Here is a 17,976-nt window from a genome sequence, read left to right on the forward strand (position 1 = left end):
AGGTCAATTGCTTTAGGGGCAAAATGGTCTTATTGTTTCCTAAAGATTGCACATTTTAATTTCTAATTATAAATTGATATTGATATACATGTCGATATTTTTCTTTGATACTTTTTCCCCCAAAAGGGAAGGTACATTTTAACATAAAGTACAATAGAAGTGATACCATGAATACAAAATATGTAGAAAATACCAAGTAAGTAGAAATTTTTAAAAAAAAAAATCAAAGAAGTGAAGATAGATGATATATTATGGATTGCTTACTTGCAAATACATGGTTCACTTTTACAAGCATTTTCACAACATGCATTCTTTTTCATATGTGTATGATATAATCTAATTAATTAGCCAGTGTTTATATGTAGGATTTATATTGTAGATTCAATGCAAAGATTACAAATATATTATAAATCAATCAAAGATGAGTCTTGGTATTCTTCTTGCTAAAAATGCTATAAGACATTATAAATAATAGTACAATTTGTGGCAATTGTAACATATATAAATGTTGATTATGAAGAAATGTGAGATGCATTAAAAAAGTTTGTTTCTCTTTCATGGACTATGATGTATTCGTGTGATACTTCAAAATATTTTTCAGGCTTCAATGTTAAAAAATACATTCAACCAACAGTTGAGAAGGTCACACCATTATTAATATGTAAATCAACTAGCAAATTACTGTTGAAGGGTCGAGGATAACGACACTTAGAACCTATTTGGTCAAGCTTTTAGGAGGCCAAAGATATTTTTTTTGATTTGCCAAAAAAGTACCTTTTAAAAAATTTATGGTATTTGGCCAAGATGAAAAGTATTTTTGAGCAAGAGCAGAAATAATTTTTCTACTTTTGAGAAGAAGTTACAAATTCTAACTTATTCCATAAAACAAAAGCAAAAGTAAAAAATTAATTTGTTCAAGACAAAAAAAATCTTACAATTTTCTAAATTATCCCACATTAATTTAATAAGTTTCACTTTATTTTCCTTTTCTTTTTTATTTCTACTATATCTTTTTCTATTTTTTATTTTAATCATATTTTTATTTTCTCTCCCCCTATACCTAATAGTAAATTTTAAATTTATATTGAATAATGTATTTTGATATATTCAAATTGTCATATAAATAATAAGTAATACCAAATACTCAATGTTATTGCTTTGAAATAATTATATTTTATATTGATTGGGATTTTTAATTTATATTTTTACTATACGTTTGATATTTTAATTGAATTTTTTAATAATAAATATTTATTTTTTAAAAATTAATACTAATTGCAAACTGAACATTTACTGTTCTTTTTCTTAATTTGACACTTAAAGTACTTTTTGAAAAGATTGGCAAAACACAATGAGCTAACAAAAAGCAATACTCAAATAAATTGGCCAAATACAAACTGTAATTTTACAAAAATACTTTTTTTAAAAATACTTCTAAACAAAATACTTTACAAAATAAATAGTTTTTGGCAGCTTGACCAAACAAGCTCTTAAATTGATCGTCCTTCGTGTATGAATTTATTCGACAATTTTGATAGCAAGGATTATGTATCATATCTGTGACAACTAATTCATTCAGGTGCAAACATTTGTCCTTATTAGTAAGGTCTACATACATAAACCTATCGTACAAATGTTATCTTGCAGTATTCTTTAGTATTGTCAAAACGTGTATATGATAGATCCACATTGATTATTCATAAAAATTTATATTATATTCTTTTATTTGTAATTATTTACTCAAAAATTTATTTTTAAAATATTAATATTATTATAAAATGGTATTACATGACTCGACATACACGTGCAACGCACGTGCCGAGAAACTAGTATAGAAAATATATCAACTTAAGTAATAATATAGAAAAATTATCGATTAAATATTAATATAAAAAATATCGTAATAAATTTAAAGATGTTTAAACAGAAAAATACTTTAATTAATATTGTTCAATTTACAGACATCGTCATGGAGCTTCCCCTTGTACATACTGGACATGTTGTTCGAGAGCTACTATTGCTCATACATCTGGGATGGACAGTGTCTATCCCTGACCTTCCACCCAGACGTATAGACGATCTTTGGGAGTTCATTAGGGACCACCCACTTCATCCCCGTATAGTTAGACGCTTTCAGCGGACGGGGTTTTACCGGATTATAGTGATCGGCTGGTTACAGTTCGGCTGGGCCCTGATTACGACTATGGTAGAGCGGTGGCGACTAGAGACGAACACATTTCATTTACCTATTGGCGAGGATACCATCACGCCAGAGGACGTGAAGGTTCTATTCGGGTTCTACGTTGATAGTATGGCTATCAGTTACCCGCATGCTCTTAGGGGCTATATGGGATAAGACTATCTACATATGTTGCAGAGACTCATCGATTTCCAACCTGCGAAGCTGACTGCTTTGAGTGGTGCCAGTCGATTGCAATTGTCGCCCGTTAGGCATCATCTGGTGGCGCTGCACGCGGAGATTACTGATGACTCACCGCCAGAGGCTATCGACTGACAGACAAGGCTGTTGCTGCTGATGATATTTGGTGGTATTATGTTCCCGGACACCTAGATGAGTTACCTGATTACAGCTGGGGTGGAGCTGTTCTAGCCTACCTTTATAGGTAGATGTCTCGGTCGTCCATAGGTACCATGAGAGACGTCGCCGGTTTATACTGTTGTTGCAGGTGATAACATAATCAATTCTTTTCATGATTATAATAGAGATAGTAAAAAATGACTTAAATTGTACGTCCATAATCAATATTAGGTTTGGGCCTGGGAGCAGTTCTTGTAGATCCAGCCACCTCTACCACCGATAGCTCTAGATGCACCACCTCCACAGTTTCTACCACTATATAGGAGGTGGGTAGATAAGCGAGGCCACGCCCTTAAGGTCGAGGCTCGACATCATCTCCCTTATTACAGAGATCTGTTGGATTTACTTTAAGACGCTCAGGTACATATATAACTAAGTTTGTTTGATAATGCTTGATATGTCTTGTGTTTACTCAGGATTCTTGTGTTTAATAAACAGTTCATATGGAGGCCATACAACAACAAGCTCATAACTGGATTGCTAGATTATTGCTCCCGCAGTCGAGCTATGTGGACGTCTTTAGTCCTACTTATATGTCTCGATATAGTCGAGCATCATGCCACCGAGCGAGTCCTTTGAAAGTTTGGTCGACGCAGCTTATACCTATTCCGCCCACTTAGTTGTAAGGCCCCGTAAAAGTTTGCCGAAAACCCGGGGTTTCGTGGTGCCGAAGTAGACTTATGTGTTGACGAAGCTCGCCGCGGTTTGGACTTTTTGGGGTGAACAGTGTTGGGGAGTTGAAGAAAAGTTTTGGAAGTGCAGGGCATTTCTGCGGCCCATTCTGCGATCGCAGAACATATCTGCGGACCGTTGATCTGCCGCAGACTAAGGCAGAATATCTGGTAAAATGTTTGAACCATTATGCGGTCCATTATGCGACCGTATAATCATTTTGCGGGCCACATAACTATCGCAGATCCAGCATGAAATTTTTCGGAGGAAGGTTCTGTGGCGTATTATGCGACCGTAGAATAGGTCTGCGGACCGCAGACTGGTCGTAGAGTAGAGCATAATTGCCCAGTTCTGGAGGGCCATTGTGCAGTCTATTTTGCGGACCGCATAAGCATTATGCGGTCGCATATGAGACCGTAGATTTGTGTCGGGGCTTTATTTTTCTAATTTTATAACCCGACCCCCATTTCATTTATCTAGCCTAAGGGTTCAGTTTTGGGGGATTACTTGACATTTTAGAGATAGGAGAGAGCTATTCTAGAGAGAGGGAAGGGAGGACTAAGGATTTCACTACTCACCTTGGATCAAGCCTTGGAATTTCATCAAGAGATACTTGCTAGGGTTTCTAAAAGGTAAGAATTCTTGTCCAAATTTTCTAATGTCGAATTTGGGTAGAAGATGGGTAAATGGGGAGTGTGATTCTTGGGTGTGAGAGTATTATTTATACATGCACGTGCCAATAAGATTTGCGGGAAGATTGTTGAGCTCAAATAGGTAAAGATTGGGTTGTGGAGTGAAGGAAATCTTGTGGTAGAACCTTATAATCAAATTTGTACATATAATGTTTGATAAAATGCTCAAATGAGCTTAAATCATGAATATCTTCCTAATTTGTATTCAATTTTGTTATGTCTCAAAATAGATTGAAGTTGCTAGAAATTTTGAAATATTGTAGTAATTTAAGGAAAGCTCAAAGAGAGGTATGAAGGCTAAACTCTTCTTCTAGTATCGGAATTCCCGAATCCTTGTAAACCTATATCATGTGTAGTCGAACTTGAAACGCTATTGATATGGGGTATTCAAACTAGTAAATTTGATTCCCGATTGGCATAACGTGTTAGAACCCTCGTGTGTTAATGATTCTCTATTTTGACTTAATTATGTTATACCCCTTTTTGGAAGAAGATCTTGTATGAAATCAATGTGATTACACACTTATTTCTCATATGATGAGACCTTGTGAACTTACACTTGCTAAGGCCAAATGTGTCAAATGGTTGATTTAAAATTCAATTCTTTTGTACAAACTATTATTGTTTTGGGAATCCGAGATATGGCATTGTGAATACACCTCCACCCGCATATATTGGGGTGAGGCGGCGAGACTGCCTTGTGTAGAGTTGTGGTATTGTAAATACACCTCCACCCGCATACATCGGGGTGAGACGGTAGGGCCGCTTTGTGTAGAGTTTGGGGCATCATGAATACACCTTCACCCGCATACATTGGGGTGAGGCGACATGGCCGCTTTATGTAGAATTTTTGGTATTGTGATTGCACCTCCACCCGCATACGTTGGGGTGAGGATCCCCGACTAATGAATTTATAAATATTATTGAAAGCTCTTAATGAATTTTCTATGGCTTTAACGGCTAACTAAGCCTTTTGTTGTTAGCATGATTCATCACATTCATGTTGTATTTCCAATTCCTTGCATAAGTGTTTTTGTCTTCGTACTAGTACTATTCGACATGTACTAACGTCCCTTTTGCCGGGGACACTGTATCTTAAATGGATGCAGGTGGTATTGATCAGTGATAGCAGCACACCCTCTCCTCAGCCGACTTGGTGAGCCCCACTTCACTCCAGGGTCCTGTATTTCTTGTTCCATGTACATAGTGTTTTAAGGTATGCTAGGGCCTTGTTGTCGGCAATGTAGTAGTACTCTTTTATTTCTGTTAGAGGCTCCGTAGACATAGTGTGGGTTGTATATGGGTGTTGAGAAAGTCAAACTAGACTTGTTGTATTTGAATCACTTATTGCACTTTAACTATGATTGTGTATGTATTTTGAGGCTATAAAATGAAATGACTAATGGTAATGGAATTAGCATTGTTCATGGAATCCACTCAAGGTTTAATTAATGAAATGTATCTTTTCTTTATTCATGAGTGAGTTGGGTAGAAGGTATTGTACAAGCTTGCTCGTCCGGGGTATCTCGGTTGAGCGTCGGTCGCTCTCCCCGAGGTCGGGGCGTGATATTGGTATTCTACACATTACCAACGGGATGATCACTGCAAGGTCGACTAGACATACTTGGCCTTGCTAGGGCCCAGATAGAGGATTGGGATCAGAGGTATGGACTGATTCCGGCATACCCTACACATGACCGTTTGGACGGGGAGCATGAGTACATGGGTTGGTATCGCAGTGTTACTCGCCTTCTGATCGGGAATCCCGTTCATCACGCTGGTGGTTGGTACATTCCATATGCCGAGAGGTATGAGGCACTGATATGTTATTTGTTATGCTTACTTATAATGTTACATTACTTTAACATCCTTCATTAATTAATATGTTATATGCTATGTAGGTTATTGGCTTACACTGGTTCTACCAGTTGGGACTGGAGATACTACAACATACAGGCGACGAAGCGGCAATTGTGCATAGGCTTGGTCATCGGGTTGCTGATCTTGCTGATGACACATTGAGACATGCATGACAGGAGGCGCGGTTAGGTTACGAGGCTGCGTATGTGCCGTCTGAGGAGTACCATCATCGGCGCCCTAGAACATGGTAGATGTGGCAGGCGTGGCCAGAGAGGAAGTGGTGGCCCACGTGGTTGTGGTGGTCGGCGAGGACGGGGTCCCAGCAAGGTGGCGTTGAGGTACCCCATGAAGGATATTAGAGATGATCAGACGGGTGACTACTCTGAGCCACACGATGCTCCTCATGATGTGCCATCATTCAGCCTTCAACTGTCACCAGGGACTTCACAATTGACCCCATCAGCTCCAGTGTTGATCGCGGGCACCGCCATTACGCAACATGATTGGGATTAGTATTTTCCTGATCGTCCAGAGCCATCGAGGGTTGTTGAGGATCGTCCTATACGAGAGGTGCATAGTGCGGGATGACTGAGTTATAGCTCATCATCGAGGGCTGATGAGGATCTTTCAGGCACAGATAGGGAGACATCACATCGGGTCGAGATGTCACAACCTTCATCTACTCCAGTGTACCTCGAAATTCCTACAGAGCATTGTGTGGCTACTCAAGCGCAGGTTTGTTTGTATTACTATTATTTCAATTTGTTTTTACCTTATAAATTAGTCAGTAATATCTAAAGTGTTTATATTTTTTTAAAGATTTCGTCATCACCCATCACAGAGGACACATGGTGCGATACTCGCTTGCCAGAGACGGATGATCTTATTCAGGAGCCCGCTGAGACCATGGTATGACCGTTAAAGTTTTTTTGCTAACACGTACGTTAGTATTCTATATTTTATATACTAAAATATCTTATTATTGTGTAGGTTACTGATGGCCCAACAACCACTTCTACTAGCCTACTAGCCTTACTGACGATCATGTTGCAGCGCATCCTCTGATAAATAGGCGACGTGATGAGGATGATCCTGATAGCGTAGCCGGGCGGGATGGTATGCGCCTCAGGCCAGCCAATGCTTTAAAGCATGCAGGCCGTAGTAAAAGTATTGATGTTTTACATAATTTGCGCTTATGTTTTTATTTTTCGAGTTATTTATTAGTTTAAAACTAGAACACAAAAAGAATAAGACAGATTAACATAAATTTAAATTTGTTAAAGGTTATAGATAATACATGGCACATACAATATAAAAATAAAAAACTACACTTAACGCATCCATGTGTTTGTTTAGTCACTATCACCCATTATTCTATGCTTCAACTGTTGAAATATTTCTTCCAACCGATTATTTTCTTCTTCTACCTCTTTTAGTTTTTCCTTCACTGACGCAAATTGTTCTTGGAGTTTCAAGATTTGGAGTTCGTACTCACCGGTCAGATTTCAAATGTTTAGCAAACATGATCTGTAGTATTCCTGATTAATGGGTTCATCATACCATTCTTCAAAACCACATTGATTTTTGTCCTAAAAATGGGGATGTCGACAAACGACTATTAACTAATATGTTATAAATAATCTATTAGCCAACATAACTTTCAATAATAATAACTTACAACTTGTTCACACATCCAACGTATGTGTCCTAGATTGTAATTTGACCAACATGGATTCAAAATCGCACGTTTGCCACAGTAACACCTTGGTACGTCATTGCGTCCAGACATGTCGTAATGCTTGAACTTGAAAAATTTATGAAAAGTTATTTTCTTCGTTTGGTTATGCCGCAAATAATAATGCAAAATGTGTGGGGGTTTATAGGAAGCTAAGAGTGATTTTAGGTTACATAATGCATATTAGTGATGCGCTACATTTCGCATGCTAATGATTCTTTACGGTACAAGTCAGTGTAGCTTTTTCAGGTCCACAACATTTTTAAGTCGACATGACAATACACATCACGCATATTGGTGATGCGTTACGTTTCACATGCTAATGATTCTTTACGATACAAGTCGGTGCAGCTTTTTCAGGTCGACATGACAATAAACATAACGCATATTGGTGATGCGCTATATTTCGTGTGCTAGTGTTACAAGTTGGTGCAGCCTATTCAGGTCGACATGATAATACACATAACGCATATTGGTGATGCGCTGCGTTTCGCGTACAAGTTCGTGCAGTTTAGTTCTTTTTAGGTTGAACCAATATTCCAGTATTCAAAAATTATTTCAAGAACCATTACAACATCCATTTCAGAAATGCCACTAACATTTAATAAGTGGTTTAAGAAGAGACAAAAATGTGAAGGTAGTTCAACATATCCACATGGAACGCGTCATAATACAATCGATCCATACCTTGAAAAATATATGCTAGGTTGCTATACTGATTTGGTGGATGACAAGTGGTATCGTGTTCTACATCCCTTAGAAAATAAGCCTATCAATATACACCATGATCTCAAAGTTGCAGGGCACAATATTGAGGGGGAACCGCATTCTACAAAACCTGAAGGTATGCGAATTTGGGGTGAAAAACTATAATGGGTTACCCTTTACTTGAAAATGTGTGATTATGAAGTACTATGCCGTTGGAATGGGCTAGTTGTACCACAAACATTGTTTGCAACCTTCCAAACAAACACATGCAAAGATGAACCAGAAGTAATTCGGCATTTGATGAAGGAGATTTTAGAGTTGGAAAAGGCACTAGCCATTCATCATGCACTGGATGATCTTAACTACTTGCAAGGAATGAAGGATCAGTATTAGGATTTATTAGAAAATAAAAAATTGCATAGAGATATTGATTATCTATTTTGACTACCTAAGTTTCTACCGCAGATGTTAGACGTAGGAATAGGAGGGACTACCTAAGTTTCTACCGCAGATGTTGGACATATGAGTCCTATATTATTTTAGAAATCAAGCAAGTAGTCTTATTGATGATAACAATAAAATACGAGAAATATGAGTCAACTGGAGCCTATATTATGATGCCCAAGATCTGTACGGATGCGTAAAAGATGTTGACGAAGATGATGAAGACAATGACAATGAAATAGTGCCAGGCAGTAATGATAATGGCGAATGAAAGTCGTTATTTATTTGTTGAAGTTATTTTTAATTGTTGTATTGAATCTTCAATGCTAAATGTCAATTAGATTTAAGCCTATTGGAAATTTAATTTTATTTCATAAATATTGCAAAAAACATCATTATAGACATTTAGTACAACAAAAATACTGCAACAAAACACTAAGTTTATCCTTGAAAATTAGGCACATTGGATGAACTGCCACCGGGAGCTGAATTACCACTACTTCCCAAACTAATTGAAGGGCATTTACTGTGATCGTGTCCTGTTTGGGAACATATACCACATTTACGAGCATAAACGGTATCACCAACATCCATTTGGTTCCATATCTACGTTCTTTTTTGCACTTGCCGGTGATGCACATAATTCTTGTTACACACCATTTTAAATAGTTCCGACGGCCAATAATGCTTAGCACCCATTGGTTGCAAGTGGCCACTATAGGTGTTTATGTATTCAACAATACTATATTCTTTATCAACGTACTTCGTCGCCGCAAAAATTATATGTTGAAAGGACTTCATGGCATGTGATCATGGCAAGTGATAGATCGACCATTTCCCACACGAACATAATCTTCTGGATTCATTGATGGTGTGGGTATTATTCCCGCAGTTCTGATGCAGACCAGTGCAAATTTTAAAAATATTTCGCTAATTGCAATACTGCAAAAATGTATGCCACTGTGCTCGCTTCCTATATTTCTCAAATCGTTTCATCGGTTGTGGCATAAATTGAACACCCCTTTCCAACATGGACAATGCACTTCGGGATCTTTTAACAAACCTCTCTGCTATCTACTTAAATGACATATGTACCATGGCAGTGAGAGGCAATCCACGAGCAAACTTCAACAACCCGTTGAAAGACTATGACATGTTTGTAGTCAAAATTACCCATCTTCTACCACCATCCTTATGCAAAGTCCACTTATCAAGTTCATGTCGCATCAACCAACGATAAGCTTCTGGGTCTTCCTGGCTAATCAATTCCATTCGCCTCCTGAATTTACACTTTTGATGATCTGTTGTAGCCATCCACATTAAATCATGTAAGCTATTATTCGGATGAGCCCGCTGGAAGTTGGCCGCTATCAAGTACCTAACACAGTAACGGTGGTCGACATACGATTCGTGCCATGCATCCAAAGTTTGTACAGAACTTAAAATACCACCATACCAATAAGATATTAGACAAATACCCGAACGATGTCTAACAACGTGCTCCTTCAAGTGGTTAAAAAACCATGTCCAAGTCTCTTGACTTTCATTGGCACTTTAGCAAATGCGAGGGGAAATATGCTTCCATTAGCATCTACTACAATGATGATCAACATCTTAATATCATAATTTCCATAGATATGCATACCGTCTATAGAGATTACCAGCCGACAATGCAAAAAACCATCAATGGCTGGTTTAAATACCCAGAACACATATCTGAATATGAATTCTGGTATTTCTGGACTCCGCTCAAGCTTTCATTCAACAACAATCCCGGGGTTAAAGTATTGCAAAGCAGCCATGTACCTGGGTAGAACGGCAAATGACTTAGCTCAATTACCATAAACAATTGCAAGCGCACGTTTACGCCCGAGAAATGCCTTTCTTTAGTAATGGTACATCTATATACCTGGTGGACAGATGTTATACTCTCTTTAATCTTGTGCCTTATGGACGATTCAATGTATGGAATCAAGACAAGAGAAATCAAGTCAACAGTCAAGTTAAAATGATTCCCATTGAATGTGTCCATATCACAAGTGTGTGTGCCAATGTATTTTCCCACAATTCACATATTTGTTTTCAACTTTCTCGCATGCAGCATCCATCTACAACCTTGAAACCATCTACGACAAATAACCTTATATACTTCTGGAGATGACTCATGAACCTCGATCTCATGACACTCTTTTATGATGTACATTTACATGAGCTTTATCAGCAAAAAAAATATTCTTTGACAACACTGTTGGTCTAGATTCATCCTACATAGCTGTCCGAATGTCATCAAGATCCCTTGTGAGGGCATCTACATCCAACATACTGGGCAACTGATCAAGGTAGGGAATCACCCTTGAATGAAAGGGCACATGGAACTCGTACACTCTAGGTCTAACGGGAGGTGGAGTCTGCATATATGGAGCATGCTCATTGGCGATATCATGGTCCTTCGGCAAATCAGGCTGCTCGTTCTCATTCTCATCAGCAAATCGCGTTTCCTCATCACCGTCGCCTTCATCAGGGAAGGGTGTATCATCTCTAGACTCATCAACATTGTTGTCATAATCACTATCATTTTCCTGACTCTATGCATCTTTTAGATCTTGATTAAATATATCGTCTTCGGGCAACTGAGTAATGACAGATCCTTCAAGTTGCTCGTTTTTACTGCACAACCAATAAAATAATGAGTTTCTCAAATTCATCCTAACATTATATATTAACTTTATCTCTTAACTTACAATTCATAATCTGTTGATATCCTATGATACATATTATTGAGTTGTTGATGACTCCCAGATGGGCCACCATGATCCAAAACACCAAAATTGGGCATATTCCAACTGTCTGTTGGTTCATAACTTGTAAAGTTCATATTTAGTCGGTACCCCATTTGGAATATATGAGTGTTAGTACGGATATAATATATAAAAAAATATAATAAGACAAAGAAAAATTGAAATTTACCACTCGGTGTGTGGATTATGTAAACTTAGGAAGAAATTATGTCATCGCTCCTCATTCGCCTGTGAAAATAAGTTTAGATCTGGCCAAACTCTTTCTAACGGAACCTGTTCGGATAAAACTTCTCCAAAAATACCACTCGATGATTGAGGGTTATCCATATTTTGCGGAACCTTAATATTGCGAACGTCTTCAGACTTGACGTACATTTCTAGCATTTTTATCACAAGAAATTTCCGGTGTTCATCCGGAGTCCTCAAAAAATCTTTCAGAGTTTCATCGTCTTCGATGTTAAACTCAGCATAACAAGCAACCCTTTGCGGAGTAAGAGAATATGCATATCTTCCAGTTACTTTAATATTAATCGAACGTGTCCTCACACTCATTTTTTTACATATCAACGATACCAATTTATCGTACTCCAATGTAAGTGGCAACTTAACAATATATTGTAGAGAACAACTATAGCGTACTGAGTTATTCTCCACGATAACCTCATTCCCCAATATAATGCAACCCTAATTTTTCACTCTTCAGATATTATGGCAAAATGCCGAAGAAATTAAGTAAACAAATATTTCGGAATGAGTAAAGGAAAATAAAAAGGATGCAAAAGACTTACTTTTTCGGAATGGATTTTTGAAGAAATAATGAAACTCCTTAAATAAGCAAAAAAAAAGAGAGAGGGGGGGGGGGGAGGGTACAATAATTGGAGGTATAGCGCATGCAACCCATGCACTATACATAAAATTGTCACATGTTATTTTTTTTTTTTACCTATTTTTGTGCTTTGAGTCCAAAAAAGCCAAACTTTGGTTCCGGCCTCTTTCAACTATCCACCACACTCCATAGAAATGGTGCCACATAAATGATTTTAAGAACATTGTTTTAAAATATATTCAATTTTAAGAAATTATTTAAATTTTAGCCATATTTTGGCAAACTGCAGGCGCTTCTCCCTTCATCCTCCTTCAGATCATCTGAAGTTTTGAACTGCCAAAGACTATCAAAATAAAACTTGTCCCAAAGGTCTGAAGTTTTAGTTGGATAGTTCAAGCACACAATTGAAACTTCAACTCGCCACCGAAATTTAATGCTTAGGCGACTAAACTATAAATACTTTGTAAAAACGATCATTCTTTAAATAACTATCCTAACAACGGCTAAGTGTGCACTTTGCCCCGTTCTTGGTGATAAATCTTGTAAAAATGATACCAGATAGTCTCCCTAAAAGGCTGCTATTTAATTATTAGCCAATGCGTCCTGAAATTTATTTTTTAAGGATAAAAATATTCTGAATTGTTATGAAATTAATTTTTTTGTAAAATTTAAAATAAAATAAGTAATAACTAATCTGTAAATAACTATTTGTGCCCTTGCCCCTAACTTTTCATATTCTTGAGATCTAAAAAATAAAAAAACAGACTACGCAGTAGTAGACAGACTTTCACTAACAACCCTCGTCACACTCACCCACCCACTCATCAGCCGATACCATTTTTAAATATTCCTATATAACCACTTTCATACCCATAGCAAATATTGCACTTACCTTAGATCTGAAAATTTTCCTCAGCTGCAGAAAAAAAATATCAAAACAATGGAGTACGAGGGAATTCTTTTGGGCATGGGCAATCCATTACTCGATATCTCAGCTGTTGTAGATCAAGATTTCTTGAACAAGTAATTCTTTCTTATATTTCACATAACCCCAGATGCATAAATTCCCCATTTTAGCTACTTTTGCTGTTTTGAACTGATTTGTGTTGTATCCTTGTAGTTTGATTTTATAGATCTCATTAGTTTCTGATGCTTTATGTACATAGTGGCTACATGTGTGTATGCATAATATGTTATGTGTAGATTTGTCCATCTTTTTCTATTCTCAATGTAATCATTTTTTACTAGTGTCTTAAATTGGATATTAGTGTTTATATATATAATTGTACTAGGCTAGTGTTTAACAATTCAGAGGCCTAATGGCGGATTCAAGATTTTAACTTTATGGGTTCGAGTTCGTGATTCTACCACAATTCATTTGATTTAGTGTACTTATTTAGTGATCTTTTTAACACATATGAGGTCTGAGCTAAAGCTACTGGATCCGATGAATCTGTAATTAACCTACAGTTGTGGCTATAGTATGCGGAGAGCAGGTGCTGTCATGCCGACAGCCCTCCCCTTGTTATGTGTATAGCTGAACAATTTCTTATACATTTATAATAAATTAGCAGTGAATTTTAGCTCTAAAAGTGCGTTGGTTTTACTTGCAGCTTTGGGTTCTCTTTTTTTCTTTTATTGTGTCAATTGAATGACCTGGTTTTTAACTCGTAGGTATGACATCAAGCCGAACAATGCAATTCTTGCCGAGGAGAAGCACTTGCCTATGTAAGTAATTTCTTTTTTTTCTTTATTTGTATGTTTAAAATACATCATTAGGTTAGCTTACACATTTACTGAGTAAATTTACTAGAGAATTATTCAACTTCCAAAGATTATATAGCTGCTAAACTTATCCTTTTCTTGTCGAACTTGTTTGGAGAAATAAAATTTTGTATTTTCTATTAAATTTTTGTAAGTTTTTGGATGCTTGGGCTTTTCTTTTTCCTGCTCTAAGTGCCTAGCTGGTGAGAATATCTTCTCTTTAAAGGAATAGCTGAATATGTCTAATTCATTGTTGTCAAAGGCGCGTTTAAAGCGCACTTAAGCCCTGAAGCGAGGCTCAAAACATGTTGAGCGCTTCGGCTCACTTGCGCTTTAGTGTCGCATCAAGGCTTTAAGGCATACTTTTCCTTGCCAATGAGTGTAATCCTGAAAAGGCGACGTTAAACAATCGATATTTCACTTTCTCGTAAATATTTTTCAATTTCTTTGTCCATATATTTGTTATTCATGCTTATAATTATTAGTCTTGGAGTACATATGCATATTTTTACTTTTTCTCAGTTGCGCCTTTTTCATTAAAGCCCACACATTATTTGTGCTTTGCGCTTTAAGCCCCAATGGACCTTAGAGCTTTTTTGCGCTTTTCGGCTTTGATAACACCTCTAATTTTGGGTAACATTTCCATAGTTGCTACGTGAGCCTGCAAAAATTAGTAAAGGGCCTATTACCATTGCTGACTTGAACTGTGAAAGAATTGTTGTATGCTTGGCGATCGGGGACACAAACATTAAGTAAGAGGCTACTAGAACATGTTCTGCTGAAGGAAGAAGTTAGTTTTGTGCCTTTAGTAAGAAATATGTTCGATTCTTCAAAATTATTGAGAATTTTTTTATTCCAGGTATGACGAACTGGCATCCAAGAACAATGTTGAATACATTGCTGGAGGTAATTTTCCCTTCCCTTGTCACATTATTCATAGCTATTCTGCATTGAAAATACTAGGAACATTGATCACGTTGTCGTAATTCTACATTGCAGGTGCTACGCAAAATTCAATAAGAGTGGCTCAGGTATCTTCTCGTCATTGTTATTTTTGGTTCTTGGCGATCTTACATGACCGTGTAGTGCAGAATAATAATCTTCCTTTGGCATTTGCAGTGGATGCTACCATTTCCAGGTGCAACAAGTTACATGGGCTCGATTGGAAAGGACAAGTTTGGAGAGAAAATGAAGAAAAATGCAAAGGATGCTGGCGTCAATGTAGATTCTTAGTCCTTAATTTTCTTCTCTTAGTTTGACAATGTTTTTGTATTTTACTTGCATTTTTGGTTCGTTAGTACAATTATTGCTCATCATTTGCCTTTGTCTTCTATGCTTTGAACTTATCATTGTCTTTACATATTGATTAAAATAGGTTCATTACTATGAGGATGAGGCACCAACGGGAACTTGCGCTGTTTGTGTGCTAGATGGCGAGAGGTTAGTTTAAAGCAATTTTGCGTTTTGTGTACTACGGTTCTGGCGTAGCATTTAGTCCTTCCTTTTTCTATCCAAGGAGGGAAAGCAAGAAAAAAAGAGACGTTCTTTTGCCTACATAATACAGGATAAATATTTATTTTCATCCATGCATTTCCACATGATTTTTTTGTTAAACTGATGATCTGGTTTTGATTCTGCAGGTCACTGGTAGCCAACTTATCAGCTGCAAACTGCTACAAGGTTGACCATCTGAAGCGACCAGAGAACTGGGCCTTGGGTAGGAATCACGTTCCTGGTTTTATGTGCGCTTAGACATCAGATAATCAGTCTATTTTAAACTAATACATCTGTTTTCGGACAGTTGAGAAGGCCAAATTTTACTATATTGCTGGATTCTTTCTCACTGTTTCCCCAGAATCCATTCAGCTTGTTGCTGAGCATGCCGCTGCCAATAACAAGGTACACACTTGACATTTTTTATGTGTGACTGGTCTTTTTGGTAGTTTTTGCATGAAACTATCACGTAATGTAATATTCCACCCTGCTGCAGATCTTCTCGATGAACCTTTCAGCACCATTCATCTGCGAGTTCTTTAGAGATCCTCAAGAGAAAGCCTTGCCGTAAGATCAATGTCCTACATTGCCATAACTGAATGTAGAAAGATACTGATCTAATGGTTGACTTTTCTGTTTTTCAGGTATATGGACTTTGTATTTGGAAATGAGACCGAAGCAAGAACCTTCTCAAAAGTACATGGATGGGAGGTAAAGGATGCTTAGCTTAAGGTTTCTCACGTTTATGTTGACTTTGCAGTACATGGCTAACTTGTTGCTTTATTACTAGACTGATAATGTTGAAGAAATAGCTCTGAAAATCTCTGAATGGCCAAAGGCATCTGAAACACACAAAAGGATCACCGTTATTACACAAGGTGCTGATCCTGTTGTTGTAGCTGCGGATGGGAAGGTGAAGTTGTTCCCTGTAATACCATTGCCAAAAGAGAAACTTGTTGACACCAATGGTGCCGGTACGTCGTCTATGGTTGTCCTACCTGTTTCTGTTTTGATAATGTTAAAAATACCCCCTCTTTTACTGACAGTATTAGGATCTAGCAGTCTTGATAAAATGGTATCAATAGGTTTCTTCTTTGGATCATGATAAAATCGTACTCTATTACTTGGTTAATCAGCCGCCATTCTTTGGCATAGAACATACTACAAACTGAGAGTGCAAGCTCAAGAACTCTAAACATTTTGAGCAGTTAATATTACATTGTAAAGATTCACTGCAATTGTTTTAATGTTCGTTTCTATTAACATGTTTTTCCTTACATTGATAGGGGATGCATTTGTTGGCGGATTCTTGTCACAATTGGTTCAAGGAAAACCCGTTGAAGATTGTGTAAGAGCAGGATGTTACGCGTCAAATGTTATCATCCAAAGGTCGGGTTGCACATACCCTGACAAGCCAGATTTTGCATAAGATGCCTAATTCTTATTTCTTGGTTTCCGGTGTTATGCCTTAATTAGGGGAGGACTTATTCTGAGTTCTAATATTTACTTCTCGATTGTTGGGCTATTATAAGGAATTTTGATTGCCTTTTCATCATTTGAGATTTGAGAATAACATTGTATTAGGAAAATTAACTTTTGTTCCTGCCAATTGTTCCCAAATTTCTAGCGTGTTGTAAGGAATTTTGACTGCTTTTTCATATCATTCGAAAATAAGATTGTATTAGGAAAATAGAAATGTGTTGTGCTAATGTGTTTCGTTTTTATGATCCAAGATTTTAGAATTGGAATGAGAATTTGTTTTGTTATTGAGTTGATGCTTTCTAAATCTTATTTTGAAATCATTGCACGCTGTAATGTAATCTAGTTGCAAACTCAAATATACATATGATGTAGTAAATTTAGAAAGAGATAATACTATATTTTTTCTTGATGATGTTCTCACAAATGAGTAGAGAAGTTTCCTATTTATAAGATAGTTGCTTGGTGGCCAAGTAACAATCTTGGTGAGCAAGTAACCAATCTTAGTGATCAAGCGACTAGACTAGTTTATGACTAACTAACTTGCTCCCAAGTAATTTCATAATACACGGACATTCACTCTTAATATTATTTATAACAACCCCTTGAATGTCCATTAGTAGATAATGTGACTCGTTAAAACCTTACAAGGAAAAATATAGTGGAAAAAAATTCTAGTGAACGAAAATGAGTACACATATTTAATAATACGTTTTTTGGTTGCCTCGTTAAAAACCTTGCAAGAAAAATCCAACGGGACAAAATTTTGTAAGGGAAAAGAGTACAACGTGTATTAACCCCCCCTGATGAGAGCATCAATTCACATCTTTGAGCCTTCACATACCAATATTGTACACTAGCTTCTTGAAGGTTGACGTGGGTAGAGATTTGGTGGACAAATCAGC

The 17,976-nt window shown here is 37.0% G+C and overlaps 1 protein-coding gene across 1 annotated transcript; it reads left to right on the plus strand.

The window, feature by feature from the left end:
- Positions 1-13,115: 13,115 nt before the first annotated feature.
- LOC104106541 (adenosine kinase 2-like) lies at positions 13,116-17,362 on the plus strand. Its single transcript, XM_009615108.4, has 12 exons — positions 13,116-13,357; positions 14,009-14,062; positions 14,958-15,004; positions 15,098-15,129; positions 15,218-15,319; positions 15,474-15,538; positions 15,739-15,815; positions 15,900-15,997; positions 16,089-16,159; positions 16,237-16,303; positions 16,383-16,566; positions 16,879-17,362. Exons 1-12 carry the CDS (start codon positions 13,275-13,277, stop codon positions 17,019-17,021), a joined length of 1,023 nt encoding a protein of 340 aa, XP_009613403.1. The 5' UTR covers positions 13,116-13,274; the 3' UTR covers positions 17,022-17,362.
- The last annotated feature ends 614 nt before the right edge of the window (positions 17,363-17,976 follow it).

This window comes from Nicotiana tomentosiformis, chromosome 7 (genome assembly GCF_000390325.3).
Source record: "Nicotiana tomentosiformis chromosome 7, ASM39032v3, whole genome shotgun sequence".
In the NCBI taxonomy this organism is placed as follows: Eukaryota; Viridiplantae; Streptophyta; class Magnoliopsida; order Solanales; family Solanaceae; genus Nicotiana; species Nicotiana tomentosiformis.